General features: G+C 39.8%; 1 protein-coding gene across 2 annotated transcripts in view; it reads left to right on the top strand.

The window, feature by feature from the left end:
* Nucleotides 1-3,067: 3,067 nt before the first annotated feature.
* Nucleotides 3,068-24,212, top strand: part of DOK5 (docking protein 5) — a 61,903-nt gene continuing 40,758 nt past the window's right edge. Inside the window, exon 1 of one of the 2 annotated variants that reach the window (XR_004594010.3) lies at nucleotides 3,068-3,710. Coding sequence is in view for 1 of the 2 variants with exons in the window: in XM_034433038.3 (XP_034288929.1) it covers nucleotides 3,645-3,710 (66 nt within the window). In the remaining variant the exon portion in view is untranslated. The remainder of the gene's footprint in view (nucleotides 3,711-24,212) is intronic. The other variant, XM_034433038.3, reaches the window with a different exon arrangement.

The raw sequence follows: 24,212 nt of genomic DNA, 5'->3' as shown, positions 1-24,212 counted from the left end.
TTTATATTTGGAGAAAAAAGCATCAATAATCTTTATTGGGATTTTGATAACCAAAATGCAAATCAATTGCAAGCTCTAATAATGAAAGTCATGGAGCACAGTGAAAATTGGGACTACAGTTAAATACAAAGATAATCAAATTAATCACAACGGGTTCAGCAACCAGTCTTAGAATTGACCAAGAAGACATTGAAATGGTGGATTGCTTTTGCCTTTTCAGATCACCTATCAACAATAAAACAATCAGCAACCAAGAAATTCACTCCAGACTAACACTTGATATGGTGGCAGTGAAGATTATGGAAAAGATGTTGTGACGTGTTTATATGTATTGTACAAAAATTAGAATTGTGCAGTCAATAGTTTTCTTTGCGTTACTCTACAAATGTAAAAGTTGGACATTAAAGAAATGGAATAGAAAGCATATTGATGCCTTGAACTTCAGAGATGGAGGTGACTCCTGAGAATACCAGATAACAAACTGATTATAGATTAAGTCAATTTGGAATTCTCATTTGAAGCACAAATGAACAGTCTCAAACTACAATATTTTGGACACATGTATAGACCCAGCTGCTTAGAGAAGTCCATATTTTTGGGAAAGATGGATGGAAAGTGAAGAAGCATCCAGCATAATGTAAAGGGACTACTCATCCTATAGAACATCTACACATAATCTATAAGAATTAACATTGAGTTAATGCTAAATAGCAGTTGTTGTTATATTATCATTATCATTTACAGCACAAGTGTTGATTGTAGAAAATTCTCATGTTCAATTTTGTGATATCATTTGGTATTAGAAGTTGCAAGGTGTTGGGCTGGAAAAATATGTGGTTAAGATTTGAGATGTATATTTCCAATAGAATTAAGTTTCCTGAGATGGTGTTAGATTGCAGCTTCAGAATTTGCAATCAGCACATCTTTGAACCCAAGGTGTGTGAAGCAGAATCCTCATCATATTGACAATATAAGTACTTACAATTCTCCTTGGATACAGAACACATGTTAGAACGCATATTATTTTTGAAATAAATGATGGTGAGAGGAAGATAGTTGCAAAACACTAGGGACCCAATATCTTGTCACTGATATGCTCAGATTTTTTTCTCTCAAATTTACTTCTTAGAAAATTATTTTCCTCTGCAAATAATTTTTCAGATATTATTGATATATCACTATATATGTCCTCTTGAGAAAATACCATATCCAAAAGGAGAGTCCCCAGTTAGGATGACCTTAACAAAGTGGGCCTTGTTTTCATTTAATTTTTCTAGATTCAGAATCTAATATATCCTACAATATAAAGAACAACATTTCCAACGTTGCTATATCTTACTAAATACAGTACATATCTGATCGATTGTGTGCCATTAAGTCAGTGTCAATTCTTATTGACCACACAGGTAGATTTTCTCCAGGACAATCCAGCCTTAACCTGGTCTTTCAGATCTTTCAATGATGGATCCATTGCCACTGGTAATCCATTCCATAACCATGTAACTGGTTATCCATTCATCTTGGTGATGGTCATCCTCTTTTCATTCCATTCATTGGTCACAGCATTAGAGCCTTCTCCAGAGAACTAGGTCTTCAGAAAATAAATCCAAAGTAAAGTAATTGGCTCAGTGGGTAAGATGCTGAGCTTGTTGATCGAAAGGTCAGCAGTTCAGCGGTTCGAATACCTAGTGCCACATAACAAGGTGAGCTCCCATTATTTGTCCCAGCTTCTGCCAACCTAGCAGTTTGAAAGCACTTTAAAAATGCAAGTAGAAAAATAGGGACCACCTTTGGTGGGAAGGTAACAGTGTTCTGTGCACTTTTGGCGTTTAGTCATGCCAGCCACATGACCACAGAGACATCTTTGGAGAGCACTGGCTCTTCGGCTTTGAAATGGAGATGAGCATCGCCCCCTAGAGTCAGGAATGACTAGCATATATGTGCAAGGGGCACCTTTATCAAGGGGCACGATAATTTGAGCTTAACCATTTGTGCCTTGAGTGAGAACTCTGGGTTGATTTGTTTAATGATCCCTTTATCTTTGGCTATCCATAGTATATTCAGGGGTCATAGCTAATGCCAAACTTCAAGCATCATTGATGCTGTTTCTATCTTGCATCTTCAAAGTCCACTAAAGACATTTCAGGATAATGTTCAACATTAAGAAGCTCCGAGTAGCTCATAATGGAGAAAATTATTATTTTACTGTTAATTTACATTTATTATAGCTGCCCACTCCCATAGACTCTAGGAAATGGGACTCCAAATCTTCTGGGGGGGGCATATTTATTGATTCATCTAGATGTGTTGAACTACAATTCTCATGGAAGCTTTTGCTCACCATAGCTGAAGGACAGCAGCTTCAGGAAACTTGGTCAATTCTTAGTCTAATCATCGGTTCTTGGCATTGGTCAAAGACAGAATAGAATAGAATAGAATAGAATAGAATAGAATAGAATAGAATAGAATAGAATAGAATTTTTTATTGGCCAATGTGATTGGACACACAAGGAATTTGTCTTGGTGCATATGCTCTCAGTATACATAAAAGAAAAGATACGTTCATCAAGAATCATAAGGTACAACACTTAATGATAGTCATAGGGAACAAATACGCAATCAAATCGTATTAGGAAACAGTCAATATAAATCGTAAGGATACCAGCAACAAGATTACAGTCATACAGTCATAAGTGGGAGGAGATGGGTGACAGGAACGATGAGAAGATTAATAATAATGCAGACTTAGTAAATAGTTTGACAGTGTTGAGGGAATTATTTGTTTAGCAGAGTGATGGCGTTAGGGAAAAAACTGTTCTTGTGTCTAGTTGTTCTGATGTGCAGTGCTCTATAGCGTCGTTTTGAGGGTAGGAGTTGAAACAGTTTATGTCCAGGATGCAAGGGGGTCTGTAAATATTTTCACAGCCCTCTTTTTGACTGGTGCAGTATACAGGTCCTCAATGGAAGTCAAGTTGGTAGTAATTCTTTTTTTCTGTAATTCTAATTATCCTCTGTGTCTCTCTTGTTGGGTTGCAGAACCAAACCAGACAGTTATGGAGGTGCAGTTGACAGACTCAATCATTCCTCTGTAGAACTCTGTAGATGCTGAAGTAGAAGCTTACTAAACTTGAAATTAGATCCCCACCTCTTCCTTGTGTTATACTATAGGACTGTCACTTCCTCCTCTCTAGTTGCGGATGGTACCTCTGCCCTATCAAAAGTGAGGTGGCCCAAGGAGCGAAAAGTTGCTTCTGCATCCCTGGAAGCAAGAGAGGGAACTGCACTCCCTACTAGGGAAGTCAGGAAAAAAATTGGGGAGGTGGGGGGGAGGAGGAAGAGAGAAGATCCCCTTCTCTCATTCCGCCGAGACCTCCGCAGCGTTCAAGCTACCTTTCTCTCTCACAGAGAAGGAGAGGAGGAGAGAGAGAGAGCGAGCGAGCAGGAAAACAGTCGTACTGGTTGCCGAGCTTCTGGGTCAGGATTGGAGGATTTATCCCAAAGACGGATCGATCATCTGGGGTGGGCTGGGGGAAGAGTTCAAACGGCAGCCAAGCGAGAAGCCAACCCAGCCAGGCACAAGCTACAAAACTGGGTTGTGTTTGCAACTTTTCCTCCAAGCCCGCCTTCCTCCGCCGTAAACCGGGATGGCTTCCAATTTTAACGATATAGTAAAGCAAGGGTACGTCAAGATTAGGAGCAGACGTTTGGGCGTAAGTATTTTGCGATGGCTTTGGCGTCTCTCCCCACCCCCACCCCCCCATTCTCCTCTCTTCCATTCCCCGCTTCTCCCCTTGGCATTTTCATCCGAGACTGAGCGGCGGCGGCGGCTTTTGAGACTTGCCAGATGCTCCTCCGCGGCCGCCGGGTGGGTTGGTGGGTTGGGATCGGTCGGAGGGTCTGAACGAGAAGACAAGCAAGCCAACGGCCGCTTTAGCGTTCTAGTTATTTACTTCTACCTTGCGGAGGGTTGAGCCTTTCCAGATCCCTGCATACACCTACCCGACAGACTTGCAAGGCGCATTTCTAAGAGAACAGGTTCAGCGAAGGGAAAATACACAGAGATGTGGGCTGGCATTAAATGGGTATTTTCAGGGGCTCAGCTGTGCAGGTAGAGTAGCAAGCCCTGAATGCCACAGAATTCTTCCTCAAACGGGACTGGGGCGAGTGGTTGGAGGAGGCGATGGCTTGATAGGAAACTGATTTAGAAATCGGGGGATTGACTGATCGAGGCGGTCTGTGTCTCCTAACTTTCCACTTCTCTTTCCTGAAAACTTTCCTCTTTTGCACTAAACCGGAGCCCCGTTTTAGTGCCAAAGAGCAAGGAAATTTCAGGGCAGCTGTGTGCGATTTGCAATTGCAGCGGGGGTTTGGTTTAAAGTCTTGTGGCACCTTGGAGATGGGCAGCTTAATCCTAGGTAACTTCACTCAGAAGTGAGACCTGTGGTGGGTGATGTGCAACGGTGCAATATTGGCTTTTTATAAAAAGAAGTAGATGTTAATACTTACATATATTGCTGGCCTCTTATCTCAAACAGTTGGGCCAGCACAAGTCTATGTGTGTTGATTCTAAAGGATGTCTGTTGCCTTGACGGCAAGTCTATGCACATTTTACTTAAAGTATTAACGTCTACTTCTTTTTATAACAAGCCGATATGATATTGCACCATTGCACTATATATACTACATATTAACCAGTAGTAAATCTTCATGGCTTCAGTGGCTTCAGATTGCTTAGGAGTATAAATGTACTGAAAAGTCCAAATTGATGCAAAATACTCTCAGGAACAGAACAGCAGCGTTTATCCCACTTGAATAAAACCGGCCCTGCAAGTAGGAAAAAAAAATCTATATTATTTACACTTAGTGAGTCTTGTATCTCATCATCTGCACCTGACAATTCTGAAGTTTTGTGATACTAAACCATTCCGGCCAGATGAACCCCTCATGCTTTTGTTAGCTGTCTCTTTAAAATATGCTGTCACTCTGCATGTGGGTCACATGGAAATACCATTCAAGTAAACCTTTCCTCCAAGTCAGATGTTGATGGTGTGTTTACTCCAGAGGATTCCTTCATTCATGAAACTTTTTATAGCTCTGGGCAGTCAGTAAGCCACGGCCTTTGACATAGAAAATAAATTTAGATCAATTTCAAACTGGAATCTTAGGGAGATAACATCCATATCAATCTAGTAGAATTCCTTCTTTGCACAGCCGATTGCTTAGTTTGGGTGTGTAGAAAACTCTGCATTGGAATTTTTATTTGTTGAAAAAAAAAATACTTGGGACAGGTTTGCACCTTTGATTTTCAGAAGGTCTCAATTTAGTTGTCATGTTGTGCTGGAGCATTTCTTTCACATTTAAGCGTTTCTTTCATTGTTTACCTATCCCGCATACTTTTTCAGTTAACACCCCCCCACACACACTAAAGATGCTATGCATGAAAATATTAGGAGTCTTATGTTAAAATTGTGCACTGGACTGTTTTGTACCAGACTGTTGCCGGTGCACTGGTAGGCTGTTTTGGCAGTTATTGTGGCTTCCCTTGAGAAGTTGATTCATAGACATCTGCAAGGCTTTAACTCTTTGGAGGCACATTGTCTGCAGTTTTGATAAACAACTGAGCCGATGTCTCAGATTCGAAAGAAATGGGATACAATTTCAACTCAAGCGCCCTTTATTTTACCAGGTGGATAGTAAATGTCACTGGCTACTATAAAAATGGGAGAGCTTTATAACTGAAAGGTTCATGTAGTGTGAACTTGAGGCTCATGTACTGCATACATGTGAATGTTGAAAGATCTATGTGGTAGAAAAGAATAAATGCACTGATAGAATAGAATAACAGAATTGGAAGGGACCTTGGAGGTCTTCTAGTCCAACCCCCTGCTTAGGCAGGAAACCCTACACCACTTCAGACAAGTGGTTATCCAATCTCTTCTTAAAAACTTCCAGTGTTGGAGCATTCACAACTTCTGGAGGCAAGTTGTTCCACTAATTAATTGTTCTAACTCTCAGGAAATTTCTCCTTAGTTCTAGGATGCTTCCCTCTTTGATTAGTTTCCACCCATTGCTTCTTGTCCTGCCCTCAGGTGCTTTGGAGAATAGCTTGACTTCCTCTTCTTTGTGGCAGCTCACACAGCGTACCTGGATACCTGTTCCTAATCATACACAGGTAGTCCTTGACTTACAACCATTTGCTTAGAAACTGTTCAAAGTTACAATGGCACTGAAAAAAGTAACCTATGACTGGTCCTCACACTTACAACTGGCACATCATTCCCATGGTCATGTGATCAGAATTTGGGTGCATGGCAATCGTGTATTTAAACTAAAGAGCCGCGGTGGAGCAGTGGTTAGAATCCAGTATTGCAGGCTACTACTGCTGCCTGCCGGTTGCCTGCAATTTGGCAGTTCGTATCTCAGCTCAAGGTTGACTTAGCCTTCCATTCTTCTGAGGTCAGTAAAAGAGGATCTAGATTGTTGGGGGCAATATGCTGACTGTGTAAAACTGCTTAGAGAGGGCTGTAAAACACTTTGAAGCGGTATAGAAGTCTAAGTGCTATTGCTCTTTACGATGGTTGCAGCAGCGTCCCAGGGTCATGTAATTATCATTTGTGACTTTCTCATCCCAGCTTTCAACAAGCAAAATCAATGGGAGAAGCGAGATTCACTTAAGGACTGCTGTAATTTGCTTAACAACTGTAGCAATAAAGATCATCAAATCAAGATGTCTTGCTTCGTAATGGGAATCCTGATCCCAATTGTGGTCTTAAATTGAAGACTACCTGTACAAATATAATTCCTAGTTTTTAGTGACTTATTATTATACATTTCTAAATAAATATGTTCAGATTAGCAGCTCCAAAACTCGGACATTTCTGAAAAAGAAAACATGGGCTGGACTGGAGGTTATGTTTACTACATCACTACATTGCCTCTCCTCCAAAATGCTTAAGAAATATCTACTTTTCCTCCTCGGTTTTAATTTTACAACAAATACATAAGGTCAGCTAGGAAGAGTGAGAGATCATTGTTTGATTTCTATATGGCACTAGTGTTATAGGTTGTTTAATTGTACTTAGGAAATAAATGACATTGTTTTTTTTACAATATACTAAACCAAACCAGATAAAGTGCTTAATGTGATGTGTGAACAATAACTTGCACGAACCCAAAGGACTTTACGGCTAAACTGAACCTGACGCTCCTTGGTTGTTAGTCCCAAATTATAACACTTATACCCCACTGGCTGTATAGAACAAGGAGGCAAGCTAACATCTTCCAAGCATGTTGGAATGCAACTTCCATTATCACCAGCCAAGAGTTTGAAAATAACTTGGTGCAGGAATATCTCCAGTTTCCAGTCCTGTCTGGTTCTCCAGGTTCAGAAAAGAAGGAAGATTTGTTTTGTTGATAATGGATGGATGAGGGAGAACAAATTGACATTAAATCCAGACAAGATGGAATGGGTAAGTATGACTTAAGGATGAAAGTTTAACTGGGATTAGACAATGTTCCACTTCTCCAGAAAGTACCAGCCCTCTCTGTTTGAGAGTGCTATTTGATCCTCAGGGATTAATGTTTTTGCACAATCATATCTAGTGTGATGAATGTGACTCTTCCTGGGCTGATCAGATTCAATATCTAGGCCTTGGATACATCCCATGTTAACTATGGCAGCACGCTTGCATCAGGCTACTGAGAGCTAGTGAGAGCTAGTGGGATGCAGTTAAAAGGACAAATGAGAACTTGAAGGATCCTTCAAGTCCGGGTGCGCTTCAAGGTGTTGGTCACCACCTTTAAAGCGCTCCATGGCATGGGACCTGGATATTTGCGGGACCGCCTTCTGCCGCCGATAGCCTCCCACCGACCAGTACGCTCCCACAGAGAGGGACTCCTCAGGGTGCCGTCAGCCTGGCAATGTCGGCTGGCAACCCCCAGGGGGAGGGCCTTCTCTGTGGCAGCTCCTGCCCTCTGGAACGATTTGCCCCCAGAGATACGAAGGATATCGGATCTCCGGGTTTTTCGCTGTGCCCTAAAAACTTTTCTTTTATCAAGCAGGGCTGGCGTGAAAACCCCCCCCCCTTTTTTTTATTTTTTAGCTTTTTAAATTGTCAAATGGGTTTTAGTTTTCAATGTTTTAAATTCTTGGGCCAGAGTTATTTAATTCTTTTAATAATTTTAAATTTTGTATTGATATATGTTTTAGTTCTGGCTGTGCACCGCCCTGAGTCCACTTGGAGAAGGGTGGGATATAAATTGAATAAAATAAAAATAAATAAGTCTACATACCGTTCAAAAGAGAAAATCAAAAAGTCAAAAAGGGGACACAAAGATCAAAAAACCCTATCAACAGCAATCAACACCTTGATGAGCAGAGATTAACACCAGGATTAACATTACACTAACAACCAAGAAGCAAATTATACCCTAAATAAGGAACTGTCAAGCAAACTGACAGTAAATAGCCCAAGCAAAGAACCATCAAAACCACACCCACCAACCCTGACAGGGCAAGTCAGTAGGATATAAAATGAGAACAAATCTCACTCCCTACTAGCACTGATGATAGTACCCAGTTTGGTAATGAAACATCTGCAAGAAAACAAGTACATTCAGAGACCACCAAGGACTTCTCATTTTTTCAAAGTCTCCCATCAACTATAAATATACATAGGATACTTTGCACTACTCGCTCTTCATTTCAGATCAAGAAGAAGGATGTTATTGGAGCAGGATCTGCTGTGCATGCTAATCTTACTTTTTATTTATTTACAAAAAAAGCAAAATGAAATGAATGAATGAATGGTGCAAAATTCAGCAGCTAGGCTCCTGCATCACCCAATGGCTGCAGATCTTGAAGGATCTGCATTGATAGCAAATTGTTTACTAAGGACAATATGCTGTGTTTGGTTAAATAAAGAAGACTATGAGTCAATCTTGACTCCTGGTACATGAATGTACATTGGCATCTATGATGGGAGTAAAGCAGAAGCAAATGACAAAGAATTCCCTCTTAATGTGAATTTTGGTGTTCCTTCTAAGTATCTAAGGGGCAGAGCTTATGTGATGAAACCCTAATGCACATTTTGGCATTCAGCTGACAGTTCTGAATTCCATGGAAATGTCTATAGTTTTCCTGGTTAACATTATGGAAGGCTCCTATTCCCTTTGAGCAGTGGTGGGATCCTGCCAGTTTAACAACCGGTTCGGTGATCATGCGCTTTGCTGTTTGTGCGTACTCAGTTTTATGAAAATGTACCTTCCGTGTTACTGCTGGGGAGTAACACAGCTGAGGCATGGCAATCCGCTCTGCTGCGTGAATCAGCTGAGAAGATATAGATCAGCAAAGCGCAGGGACGGGCAGGTGGGCCCAGCTGATCGTCGGAGCAAACTGGTTCGCTCCCAGCTGATCGTCGGAGCTAGTGGTTCACCCGAATTGGTCCGAACCGGTAGAATACCACCCGTGCCTTTGAGGGTGTTTTTTGAGTTCCCAGTTTAACCTACGGCTGTGATATATCCTTCTGGTTATCCATTCTAAGTTCTAAGAAGGTATGACCTTGCTTAACTGTTTTGGGCTCCACCAAGATTGGTTTTCCCAGTTGCAATGTATGGCTGTGAAAGTTGGACCATAAGAAAGGCTGAGCACCAAAGAATTGAGGCCTTTGAACTATGGTGCTGGAGAAGACTCCTGTGAGTCCCTTGGACTGCAAGGCAATCAAGCTGGTCAGTCCTAGAGGAGATCAACCCTGACTGCTCTTTATAAGGCCAGATCCCGAAGATGAAACTCAAATACTTTGGCCACCTAATGAGAAGGAAGGACTCACTGGAGAAGAGCCTAATGCTGGGAAAGATTGAGGACAAAAGAAGAAAGGGACGACAGAGAACGAGGTGGCTGGATGGAGTCACTGAAGCTGTCGATGTGAGTTTAAATGGACTCCAGAGGATGATAGAGGACAGGAAAGCCTGGAGGAACGTTGTCCATGGGGTCATGATGGGTCGGACATGACTTTGCAACTAACAACAACAACAACAAAAAAGATTGGCTATATTCTGCCCTTGTTTTTAAATAAACATATGTATGGCTTCCTGTCTTTCAGGAGGTCTCATCTGAAGAGGTCTCAATTGTCAGAGGCCTCTTGCTGTGGAAGTGGGAGAATCTTGCATAAAATCCTTTGGGTTGCACTTCATCCCCAGATCTTTGCCTTTAGAAGAGCAACTCATTTCAACAGACTTTTAATTGTTAATTGGCAGTCATAGTAGACGTAGTTAATTTTGTTAATATCCCGATCCTCGTAATTATATGATGCTCTGACATTTTTATCTGTTTATTATCATGATTATTATCATTACTGTGCCTGTGTTAATTTGATTAATTTAAACCTAATTACTTAAATTGGTTTACTATGGATATTTGATGTGTATGGTTATGTTGTTACCCACTGGGAGTCATCATAAAATATAGCTATGTACAAGCATGATAAATAAACACCAATTATTTTATTGTTCCCTTAATTGGTATTTTTATTTTTTTAAATATTCTGTTTTTGTTTCTAAATTTTGTGGATGTTTTGAGCACTTACCAAAATAAAAAGATAGGGTAAAAATCAGAGAAGCAAATAAGAGTTTTAAATCTTTATTTTGATTTTTAACAAACTGTTTAGCTTTCTGGACAAGGCTAATTGCTAGTATGAGGTTTAAATCAAAGAGATGGAATAAATTTGAATTTTAAAAAATCCCTCCAACCAACCCACCTCACTAAGTATATGGATTTAGATTGCATGTGGAGTAATTATTATTTTTTTTTACCTTTTATTACATTAATTTATTTGATTTTTTATTAGTTTTACTGTTTTTAAATGTGGTTTTTATATTCTGTAAACCACCTTGAATCGCCATGGGTGAATAGGCGGCATTATAAATTTAATTAATTAATGTAACATTATTACAAACCATACTTTGAGATTGTGGCTAAGATAGACAACTTTAACCATAGTTTCAACCTTGGAATGATTTTAAAGCCTAACTTAAGTAAAGTTAATCATGTCAAATAGTTACACCTGGAGAATGCCATTATATAATCTCCCCTCATTCTCCTGTTCTCTGTTGAAACAAAGGATCCTGATTATCCATTGTGAGTTTTTCAAGTATATGGGCTTAGTTCCTCATGAAAGTGGTTCTTGAACCTGAGAGACTGGAAAGAGGAATGAAGAGAGCAGTTGATTCTGATCTTTCCATTCACATGTACTATATGACTATCTAGACCAGGGGTGTCAAACTTGCGATGACACATTGTCGTCACATGACATCACAATTTTTCCCCCTTTGCTAAAATGGGGATGGGCGTGGCCAGTGCGTGATGCATCCGACCCATGGGCCACGGGTTTGACACCCCTGGTCTAGATTCTAGATAGTCATTCTAGTACACGTAATGTACAGGAGTATACATTCTAGTTCAGTGGTGTCAAACTGGGGCCCATGGGCCAGATGTGTCATGCACAAGCCACATCCACCTCAGCTCTACGAAGGGGAAAAACATCATGAAATGTCATGTGACAGCAACATGATGCGGCGAGTTTGACACCCATGATCTAGAATAAGAGCTCTCAACCTGGGATCCATGTAATCTCTAACTAAAATGTAGTTTTTCATTCAATAAAGTAAATAAGGGCCTAGTGGCTCAGCAGACTGATAGCATTGTGATTAACACCAGCTGTCTGCAATTACTGTAAGTTCGAATCTCACCAGGCTCAAGGTTGACTCAGCCTTCCATCCTTTCTAAGGTAGGTAAATTGAGAACCCAGTTTGTGGGGTCAATAAGCTGACTTTGTATAAATATACAAAAGTATGAAGGCTATTGCTTAACGCATTGTAAGCCGCCCTGAGTCTCTGGAGAAGGGCGGCATATAAATCAAATTAAAAAAAAAATAGACAACAAACTAATTTATGGCAAAATGTTTCTTAACATCAATAAACCTCACTAAAATTATTATACCTTAAAAAGGGGATTGCCTTCTTTCTTTCTTTCTTTCTTTCTTTCTTTCTTTCTTTCTTTCTTTCTTTCTTTCTTTCTTTCTTTCTTTCTTGATTTCTACAACTGCCCATCTCAACAAGCGATTCTGGGCAGCATAAAACAGGCATAAAACAATTAAACATTGACATTGATTTAATAGATTAATAAAGAAGTACCTATATTAAGGGATGTGGTGGCTCAGTGGCTAAGATGCTGAGCTTGTTTGAAAGGTTGGCAGTTCAGTGATTCGAATTCTTAGTGCTGCGTAACGGGATGAGTTCCCGTTACTTGTCTCAGCTTCTGCCAACCTAGCAGTTTGAAAGCACATAAAAAATGCAAGTAGAAAAATAGGGATCACCTTTGGTGGGAAGGTAACAGCGTTCCGTGCGCCTTTGGCATTTAGTCATGCTGGCCACATGACCATGGAGATGTCTTCGGACAGTGCTGGCTCTTCAGCTTTGAAACAGAGATGAGCACCGCCCCCTAGAGTCAGGAATGACTAGCACATATGTACGAGGGAAACCTTTACCTATATTAATAATATCCATATTGGCTATTCTCAAAATATTTTGATAATTGAGGATCTTTGGCTTCCTTTGTAATAACATTCATATGTGTTTTATGCAATTCAACCATTTTTTTCTGAGAAGGGACTATAGGCTTCACCAAACTCTCAAAGGTCTTGATGGTACAAAAAGATTACGAATCATGATCTAGATAAAGCTTTAGTTGGCAGGAGATTTAAGAGCAGCTAATGACTTTGTACCACATGGTGCTTGCCTATAGTCTGTCTTCCAAATTTATATGTACTGTGGATAGATAACCTGCCGGGAGGCCAGAATTCACTACAGCAAAGTGGCCTGGGAGAGCTTAAAGTCACCTTTTATACTGCAGTTAATACTGAAGAATGAAATCCATGTGTAGGGAGAAAGGCTGCAGCCAAGGTGAAAAGCCATAGATCCCGGCTGTGTATTACAAGAAGTGGCAGCAAGGTCATACAACATGAAGAGTCTCTCTGGATCGTTTACCTTGAAAAATAATAAATCAGATGCGTTTGTGGTTATTGTCCACTTAAAGCCTTTCCAGAGAACTTTGGGTCATATAATGGTGCCCAAGAGTTGTAAAATACTTTCATTGCTCGTCCAAAGGGCATCAAAGGGAATGGATGCAGAGACCTCAGAGCTGATGGGAAATCCACTGGCCTGTGGAAAGTGGATAAAATCGTTTTAAGAGCCACAAATTCCTTTTATTTTCTTCTTGTTTTTAAGTAGCCCTGTATAACTAGAGGTCAGTTCAGAATTTGCTTACTTAACAGTATTTATGGATGGCCTTTCAGCTAACACAGTCATGGTGGTTTAGAATGTAATACAATGAAAGGCATCCGCAATATCTATCATCTGTCTGTCTGTCTGTCTGTCTGTCTGTCTGTCTGTCTGTCTGTCTGTCTGTCTGTCTATCTATCTATCTATCTATCTATCTATCTATCTATCTATCTATCTATCTATCATGTGTGTGTGTGTAAGAAAAAAGGGAAGACAATCAACAGACTGAAATCCCTTATTTTTAGGCCCAGATTTAGGTCGCAAAAATGACCCCATGTGACTACAGAGAGCAACGGATTTCTGTATTTCTTTCTGTCTTTTAATAATCATTCAGTTTTGTTTGTTTAGTCTTGATCTTGCACTATTAGTTGCTTCCTAATAGTTCTACCTAATAGAATGGTAGGAATGAGTACAATGGGTTTTGGTCACCATAATGGATTTCATTGTGCTTTTCATGATCAACAGTTGTATTTTTAAATAGAAGGGAATAGCTCAGGGTTGAAAAGACTCTGTTGAATCTATCTGTTAAGGCACCAGGCTAGAAACCAGGAGACTGTGAGTTCTGGTCCCACTTTAGGCATGAAAGCTGACTGGGTGACTTTGGGACAGACACCCTCTCTCAGGCCACAACATCAGGCTTAGACAACAAGCCAGTCAGTCAATTCCTATTACAAACTGGATCAATGTTTGGTTAATCCAAAAACTGGACGCTGCACCTGAGGAAAAAAAAGCTAGGAATTAAAAATGAATAATTTTGTTACCTAGTCAGGTAATGAAATGTCTGCAAACAACCAACCAAGCTCAGAGATCACCAAGGACTCCGTAATATTGTTCTATATCAGAATTGGTTGAAATGAAACACTTTGATAGTTTCTATAGGTAGCTGAACACCAAAGTTTGTGACATAACCAAGGGAAATCACATAAAACATTAATATATAAAAAGTAATCTACATATGTGCAGATGGAGGCAGCAGCAACTACAAATATGTGCTACAGGAAAGTGAATTACAGAAGGATAGCTAAGGACTACTTCAGACATATAATCTAGGTAGTTTTACTCTTTCTATAATAAACCAAAACAAAAAAAAAAAGTTTTACATGCAGTTTAAATGGGCAATTTCATAAAAAGAATTATGCAGCAGATATGTTCTGTAGTAAATTATTACATCTCTACATCATGTCATTTTATACGTATAAAAAAAATCCATCCTTGGCTCACAAAGAGAAAAATATTATGTGTTATATTTATTTTAGAACATTCCTTCCCATTTTTAACCCAAGAAGGAAGCCATGGTAACTTCCAAACTATCGTTAAAATGAAAATCTTATTTTTTAAAAAAATACTTGTAATTTTTAGTTTCTAAAATTATTATTTTATACATTGAACATATAGCTATAAATTTGGGACTAAGTCCATTTGAACACAATAGACTGTACTAAATCGTAATGTCTATGGGTAAATTTTATTCAGTGTGTTAGGCTATGTCAAATGCTGTTTCGCCCTAATATTTTGTTTGGCTCTGACACTGTCCATGTTGCAGGGTGAATTGAATTCCTTTTAATCACAAAAGTAGTTTGCTTCCATAGTAATAATGCCTTAATAATACAATCCATTATAGAGATTATCCATTAACAAAATGGAATTTTGTGTTCCATTCCCTGACATAGAGGTTATCTGCTTACATGTTCTAATTCAAACTCACTGCTTCCTGTCGGTGAATTTAATGAGCTGTTGTACAATTACTGTGATAGAAACATTCTACTCTTAACAAAACATTCACCATATCTTCTCTCTAAAGCGTTTGTCTAGACATAGGCATTTTTTCTAGTGTGGTCTCATGATAGTCCTCCTAGTTCTTAAATCACCCTTGCGGGCCGCCTAATGATTTTTGCATGGCTTATCAAAATCCATGTTCACATGTTACAGGCCCTGCAATCCTAAATAATACCCTCTTCTGCAACTGATGGTAACATGAAGAAGAATTCCGTGTGAAGAGTTTGTGTTTATTTTTAGAATGTGAGCAGGGTTGACCTGGACATTCCATAGTGACTTCCTTCCTGCAACTTTGATATCTGATTTAAATAGGGAATCTGAGGACAAGATATGGAATTGCCAGTATCCAATCTTGGATAGGAGCCATCCAAAATCTGCACAGACTTTTTTTCTCTACCGAGTAAGAGTAGTTATACCTATTTTTTTTTGTGAATTCTATCTCACATTCTTTAGCAATGATGGACAATTTTATGACCAGTGCAGAGGTGGGTTTCAGCAGGCTCAGACCAGTTCTGGAGAACTGGTAGTGGAAACTTTGAGTAGTTCGGAGAACCAATAGTAAAAATTCTGACTGGCCCCACCCCCATCTATTTTCTGCCTCCCAAGTCCCAGCTGATCGGGAGGAAATGGGGATTTTGCAGTAACCTTCCCCTGGATTGGGGAGGGAATGGAGATTTTACAGTATCCTTCCCCTGGAGTGGGGTGGGAATGGAGATTTCACAGTATCCTTCCCCTGCCACGCCCACCAAGCCACGCCCACCAAACCAAGCCACACCCACAGAACTGGTAGTAAAAATTTTTTTGAAACCCACCACTAGACCAGTGGCAGTGAAGGAGTTGAGGTAGCAGCAACATGGTTGTGGCATTAAGTATGTTAGAAATAACTGTAAATGAGATGTTGGAATGCTAGTTTATAAAGGACAGGGCCTTCGAGGAAGCAGGAGCTGGGTGAGAAAGAATGAAGTTACATGAATATACCAGAGCCACAAAGAAGGAAGAATGGCTCCTAAGGCACTTCTGGTTCCTAAACTGTGATCTCTCATGCTGTTTCTGCTTCTTTCATGAACACCTTCAGAAATTCTAGTCTGGGTTGCAGTATGTTGTTAGCAGGACTGGATGTTCAGTTCAGATTGTGGTCATCACAAGACCTAACAGAATAACAGAGTTGGAAGAGACCTTGGAGGTCTTCTAGTCCAACCCTCTGCTCAAGCAGGAGATCCTGTATCATTTTAGACAAATGGCTGTCCAGTCTCTTCTTGAAAGCCTCCAGTAATGGAGCACCCACAACTTCTGAAGGCATCCCACTGGCATCCCACTCAGGGGTGGGTTCTAAATTTTTTTACTACCAGTTCTGTGGGTGTGGCTTATTTTGTGGGCATGGCTTGAAGATCATGTGACAGTGGGCTGTCTTAATGGTCATGTGACTGGGTAGGTGTGGCCAACTCAATGTCATTCACATCAAGGGGTGCCTTGCCTGGCCCCTCTCCTCCCTGCCATTCCTTGTCACACCCAGCCTCAACATATCTATAGTTCTGTAAAAATGTTGTTCACCTTTTTTCAACTTTATTATCTACATACTATAACTGCACTTTCATGGGCCACTGAAAGGAGAAAATGGCTCACATGCTTTGCCCAAGAGTGTGATAGGCAACAGGCTTTTAAGGGGCTGCCAGAAAGAAGAGGGGGGCAATGTATTTTCCAAAGCACCAGAAGGCAAAACAAGAAGCAATGGATGGAAATTGAACAACGAGAGAAGCAACCTAAAACTAAGGAGAAACTTCCTGACAGTGTGAACCAATATAGGTGCAGAAATATTTCAGTCATAATTTCACATATAAAATAGCCATTTGTGTAATACAACCTGCATATTGTTCAAAACAGTCATTAGTATTATGGCTGATGTTTGACAGCAAGCCTAAAAGTCAAAGATTACAAGAGTGCTTCTTTCTCTGTATGTATACAAAAGATCACATACCAGGAATAGCATATTAAGATGGGCTTCCCACTGGTTAATTGTTCTCACTGTCAGGAAAGACATTACTTCTCTCCTTGAATAGTTTCCATCCCATTGTTTCTTGTCTTGCCTTCCGGTGCTTTGGTAAATAGGTTGACCCCCTCTTCTTTGTGGCAGCCCCTCAAATATTGGAACATTGCTATCTTGCCATTCCCAATCCTTCTTTTCCCTAGACTAGACATATCTAATTCCTGCAACAATTCTTTGTTATGTTTTTGTCTCCAGACCCCTAATCATCTTTGTTTCTCTTTTCTGCACTCTTTCCAGAGACTCAGCATCTTTTTTAGATTGTGGTGACCAAAACTGGATGCAGTATTCCAAGTGTGGCCTTACCAAGGCATTATAAAGTGGTCCTAGCACTTCATGTAATCTTCACCGGATTGGTTATTTTTCTGCTTCTTGACTTTCCCGTTTGAGCTGGTCTCTCAGTACCTACCTTTTCCTCTTGGGGAATGTTCCCTTCTTACTATTCCAGTGCCTTCCCTTCCCTTTTCCAGATATTTGCACCTTATGGATGCTTTTAATCCTCCTTCCCACATTACCTCCTTTGACATTAATGCAAACCCGTTCTATTTTTTTTTCCTTGATGGTATCAACATAGCTGTGATGCCACTGTAATCTAAGTAAAAGGGAATAAGTTGGTTCCCTTCCCCTTCCACACACATTTTCAAACCACAGCCAGAAAAGAAAGAATGAATGTCAAAGAATATATGTAGGACAGATAGATCTCATTTCTGTGTTAGTAATAAAAAGAGGGAATTAATTCAGAACTTTATAGACATCCTTTTTAAAAGAATGTGGAAAGATAAGACGGGCAAAAGATGCTAAGAAGGAACTCATATAATGTGAAGGTATAACTCTTTCTGTGATGCAATTTCTCAAATTTCTTTCCAACCAATTCGTTTTAAAAACTTAGTTCACATTTGGAGTCAAGAAACCATCATCTTTTTGAGTTTTATATATTCATGAAGATGCACAGACCCAAGATCTGATTTGGGGTTAAGGCTAGGAAAATGCTGATTTACTCCAGAGATTGTGCAATCTGATCAACTATCCAAATTCAGAATAAAATTTATTAAAATAAAGCATTGCTTGTCCCTAGCATGGGTGAAATGCAACCCCCCCGCAAAAAAACCCCTATTTTACTTTTCCCAGCAGAACGGCATAATTAGATAATAATCACAGGATCAAGATTGCCAACTTTAATTAAAATCAATGTAGAGGTTTCCAAGTCGCATATTTCTGAAGTGGGGAAATAAAAATGCCTGTTAATTTAGGCTGCTTTGGGATAGAAATTGATGAAATTTATAATGATGATGGCTTTTCCCAAGAAAAATCTGTGCCAGATTTCTCTTTCTCTCCCTTCCTCCCTCTCTCTGTACCCCCCCTCTCTCACACACAGACACACAAACAACACACACACACAAAGACAAATGAGATGGTTTCAGGGATTGCTATACAGTAACAAAAGATGTTTGCAAAGAAAGATAATGCTTTTCAATGAATATTGTGCTGCTTACTTCATTGTAAATTCATTTATACTCCAAACATATATTAAAGTAAATTGCATGCTATAGAAATGGCAATCTATTTGACCAATTATTGTTGGGTTCTAAGAATTTTCTTGTATTCAACAACTCTTCTGTTGAACAAAGTCAGATGGTATGAAAATAACAAAAGGTACACTAGAATTGTCACCTTATATGCTGAAGAAAATCATTTATTTTTCATAGTCAAATGGGAAATAGGTTATCTATTCCTTAGTAGCCACATGTCACCCGTACTTAAAAATAGAGAAATATATGTATTGCACCTTCTTTCAGTTGCTCAATTTTACCATTTGTCCATTTAATTCCTATTTGTACTGTGTCCTATGCCTGAAACATTGCAGGGTATCCTATTAAAAATAGAAAAAATCAGTTTCTGAGTAAGTTTTAAAAAAATAGTGTTATAAAAGAAGTCTTGCTCATATGATCCAATGAGATCAGAAGCAATGGAAGTAATACTTCCTATGCTCTTGTGTGAGAATTTATGTTGATCTCATTACCGGAATAAACAGCTTAGAAGCTCATTGGATTTCCATTCCAAGAAAAGATTGAGCAGGAATTTCTCAGGAAGATATTAAGTGCATAGTATATAATCTTAGGACATATTTTTGGATCAGACGACAGGTTTTAAATTGAACCAGGTCTCACTAGGGAGCAGATAATACAAACCAAGAAAGAATGGTAATTCTGAGCATCTAAAGTTCCCCACTAAATTGCTACTATGTCCTCAAATTAGTCTTCAGATAGGAATACCTCATATATGTGCAATTAAAAAAAAATCTGATGTATGACTTTAAAGTAGGGGCTTCTCATATCCCATCATTCCTCAATGGTGCCCTATAAACTGGACTTCTAAAATTCCTTATTAGTTTGGCCACCTAGGAATTCTGGGAGTTGAAGGCCATGCATGTTCTTTGAATCCACCCAATTCTCAATCTGCAGTATAGATAATCCTCAATTTATGACCATAATTGAGCCCAACATTTCTGTTGCTAAGGTAGACAGTTGTTAAGTGAATGTTGCCACATTTTATGACCTTTCTTGCCACAGTTGCTAAGTGAATCACTGCAATTGTTAAGTTGGTAATACTAACTTAAGTGAATCTGGCTTCCCCATTGACTTTGCTTGTAAGAAGCTTGCAAAAGGTGATCACATGACCCCACGACATTGCAACCGTCATAAATCTAAGCCAGTTGTCGAGTGTCTGAATTTTGACTGTGTGACCATGGGAACACTGCAGCAGTCATAAGGGTGAAAAATGAACATAAGTCACTTTTTTTCAGTGAAGTTCTAACTTCAAATTAAATGAACTGTTTTAAGTTAAGGACTACCTGTACTGGTTCAGAAGGGTTTCATGGTCACCACTACTGAAAACTCCTGAGAGCAGTGGTGAGATTCAGCCGGTTTGGGCCGGTTTGGGTGAACAAGTTGTTAAATTGCTGGCTGGCCCCACCCTGCCCCTTCCAGGAGTCCCCACCTGTCCCATTTTGGCTCTCAGGTAAGTGCAGGGAGGCCTACTAAACCCAAAACGGGGTGCACGGGGTGCAGTGTGGCCCCCTCCGCAGCCCCTTTTTGCTCCCAGGGGGCTACAGGGAGGCCTACTAGGCCCAAAATGGGGCGCAAGGGGTATGTGGTGCAGCCCCCCCATGGCCCATTTTTGCTCCTAGAAGGCTGCAGGGAGGCCTGCTAGGCCCAAAATGGGGTGGGGGGGGGCTGAGGCACCCCCCACAGCCCATATTTGCTCTCAGGGGGTGCAGGAGGCCGAGTTCTGTCTGTCACACTCCCTGGCCATGGCCACCATGGCCATGCCCATCCAGCCGGTCATTAGGGCAGAGAACCAGTTGTTAAATTATTTGAATCCCACCATTGCCTGAGAGATCAAGGATGGATGTGGTACTGCCATCCTGGCCCTTGTCATCTACAAGCATTACCAAAGCTGTCTTCTGACCTAAAAACTAACTGAAATTGTTCTAGAGAAATCTATTTCATCAGAGTTTTCATGAGCTGCCGAGCAACTAGTTTTTGAACAATCTTCCCCCTAAAGGCTGGGGACAGATTAATAGTTACTCAAGACATTTGGGTCCAAAGGCAACTTTTTTAGGAGGGGGAGTCAGTTGGGCATATCAATTCAATCAGTCAATCATCATTATGGCTGGGAGCACCACTCTTTCCATCTAAGAGGGTGACGTTAATATACTTTTGGCTTGTTCATAATTGGTATCCACTCTTCTCCTGGTCATGTTTGGTTTTAAATTACAAAAGCCATCCATGTTTGAGCTATTGAATATCTTGCCCTGACAGACTGTCTGTGCTATTAAAGAACTGAGTCATTTTTTTTTTAAAAAAAATTGTTGCAGTAGTGGAAGCTTAATCAATAACAGGAAGCATGTTGACTCAACTGTGTTTTCGGGCCTTTGTTGTTATACACTTAGACAATGTACAACAAATTTTATTCATCCAAGTTTTATTTGGAATTGAAACAAAATGGATATTAATAAACGTAGTCAGGACATGTTTGCAGCCTGTGGAATTGTTGAATGATTGATTTTGTGCCACCAGGTAGATGTTGATTTAGCGACTACGGGATACACATTCTCAAGGTTAATCTGCTTTTGACTTAATTAGAGTCATACAGTTGGAAGGAACCTCAGAGGTCTTCTAGTCCAACATCCTGCTCAAGGCAGAAAACCCTATATCATCCCAGTCAAACAGTTGTCCAGTCTATTGTGCACCTATCACTGCTGCAGTTGTGTCCATCCATCTTCCTGGTGATTGTTCTCTTCTTCTCTTTCCTTTCTCCTTTACAAATATTATAGATTTCCTCAAGAATGTCAGGTCTTTGTATAATGTGTTCAAAATATGATGATCTGGGTTTGCTCATTTTTGCCTCAGAAAAGAACTCTGGATTGATTCTTTTTCCATGGCATTCTCAGGAGTCTTCTCCAAAACCAAAAATCAAAAATGTCAGTACTCTTTCCATTCTGTTTCTTCAAAATCCCAAGGACAGCTGTCAGACTATAAAATAAAAATTTCAGACTAAAAGTTTATTGCGATGTAGGGTACCACACTTCTTCCTGAGAAATTTTTATATAATCTGGGAAGTCTGTCTGTCTGTATGCATCCATCCATCCATCCATCCATCCATCCATCCATCCATCCATCCTTCCATCCAGCCATCCATCCAGCCCACCCGCCTACCAGCCTGTCCGCCTTCTATCTATCTATCTATCTATCTATCTATCTATCTATCTATCTATCTATCTATCTATCTATCTATCATATAAGCAATATACACTATTTACTCTACATGAATCTTGCATGCAAGACTTTTATAGAACTATTTTCATTGTACTGGGGCAACCTCTTTGATTTTATGAGTGAACGATGGGTGTCTCAGAATGTACAACTGCTTAATTCTGTATTTTCTCATGTGACAAATTATGACAAATCACTTTCAGAAAGAAAGTGGTTAAAACTTATTTTATTTTTTACGCTTTTAAGCATCGTCATATTTCTGTAGAGGTTGTAAAATGTAATATGTGCACTTTGGAAATGTATTTAACAAACACATTTAGAGCAGCAGGAGGGTGATAACAGTGTCGTGCTTAATGAATTTCAGGCATATTTGACTAAAGTAGATAAGTATCGCAACATCTTATTATGGATTGGTTTAAGTATAGTGTTAATTATGAAGATCGTTGGATGTTGGTGGTGATTTGTGGATAGAAGAATTTGAACTGCATCTTGTTGCAATGACAACCCTTCATTTTATCAAGATAACCCCAAGTAATGTCTAAAACTGTCTCCTCTATCTTGGTTTCTTCTTAAGGACTTATACCTCATCTCTAGACTCTCAACCATTTCAATGTATCTGAAGGACATTAAAGATTTTAAAGCAATGGTTAGGTCAGGGGTCAGCAACCTGCGGCTCCAGAGCCGCATGAGGCTCTTTGGACCCTCTGCTATGGCTTCCTGTCAGGTGATCCCACCACTGGCTGGCCCCACCCCTCGCCCTTCCCTCCAAGTCACTTTTCGCCTGGCCTGAGAAGGTAAGGGTGACGGCGGGGGATGGAGAAGCGGCCAGGGCAGAGACAGAGAAATACAGAGAGAGGGGGAGAGAGAGAGACATAGAGAGATACAGAGAGAGAGGGAGAGTAGGTGGAGAGGGAGGGAGGGAGGGGAGAGAGAGTTATGTCAAAAGGATTTTGTGGTTCCTGATGTTTTTTAACAACTAGTTCTCTGCCCTAATGACCGGCTGGGTAGGTGTGGCTGGGGGGGGTCATGTGACTGGTGGGAGTGAGTGACATCGAGTTGGCCATGCCCACTCAGGTTTTGTGGCTCCTGGTATTTTCTTTTCTGTGGGAAATGGGTCCAAATGGCTCTTTGAGTATTTAAGGTTGCAGACCCCTAGGTTAGGTATATAAAATATTATACATCATATTAGTTAAAGAGACTCATTCATGTTCCCTGGAATCCCTGGGATAAAAAAACCCTACATCTATGTATAATTATTTGTTCGTTTGTTTCCCAGAATCTCTGATAAAGAGTCATGCCTCTAGGGATTAAAAGGTGCTTAAGTGAATTTCTCTTTAGTCGGTCCAAGAACCTTCACAAAATCCCATGGTTCTGCAGAATGCAGATTGAAAAAACTTGGTTTAGGACTGTGGTTTTCAAACTCGAAAACTTTTAAGATGTGTGAACTTCAATTCCCAGAATTCCCCAGCCAGTGTGTCCACATATCTTAAAGTTGTTAAGTTTGAAATACACCGGTTTAGAATATATGATACTGCCATCTTACTTCTCTATGTCCTCTTAAATTGATGTCTTTTGGGAAGGTCATAAGAAAGGATGTTAAGCAAAGCTACTGATATATTCTTTCTCTCTGGAGGAGCTAATTTATTGAACTGAAACTTGGGAGATTTAGGGTCAGTAAGGCCCTCAACTATGAATCTCATTGGATGTCCTTGAACCAGACATTTCCAACCCAATCAAACTCACAAGGTTGCTATTTTAGGGAGAATTTGGAGTTGAGTGTGATACTCACATTGCTCTGAGCTGAATGAAAAGCTGTTATATACATCTAATGAGCAGATTAATTTATGAATGATCATAGTCAGCTCTCAAAGACTGACTCATAATAAATATATAGAAAGTGGCAAAGAAAGAGAAGGAAAAACAGCTGTAAAGAAGAAAGAGAAGGAAAGAGACCTGAGTGAGCCAGAAGTATTTTTTTTTAAAAAAAAGACCTAAGTTTAAAACAGATCCACTTGAATTCCATCATAAGCATTTAACCTTTTAACCTCCATTTAAGTTTATTTTTGACTGTCAGGTCCAAATGTTCTCCTGTCTGCACAGTATTGTGTAATAAAGTTTAAATTTTCCAGCATTCATGAATGTCAAACAATTGGTTATCATAATAGCTCCCAATATCTGTAAAATTTTGACCACGCTGTAATTTTCTAGATGGGTACAATAAATCTCCCACATAAATTAAGATATGAAAAAGAAAGCTGAGTTAATAGCCCACAAAATAGACCATT

This window comes from Pantherophis guttatus, chromosome 3, assembly GCF_059756535.1.
Source record: "Pantherophis guttatus breed Tessera chromosome 3, ASM5975653v1, whole genome shotgun sequence".
In the NCBI taxonomy this organism is placed as follows: domain Eukaryota; kingdom Metazoa; phylum Chordata; class Lepidosauria; order Squamata; family Colubridae; genus Pantherophis; species Pantherophis guttatus.
Note: the sequence above shows the minus strand (reverse complement) of the source record. Positions and strands in the feature narration are given on the sequence as shown.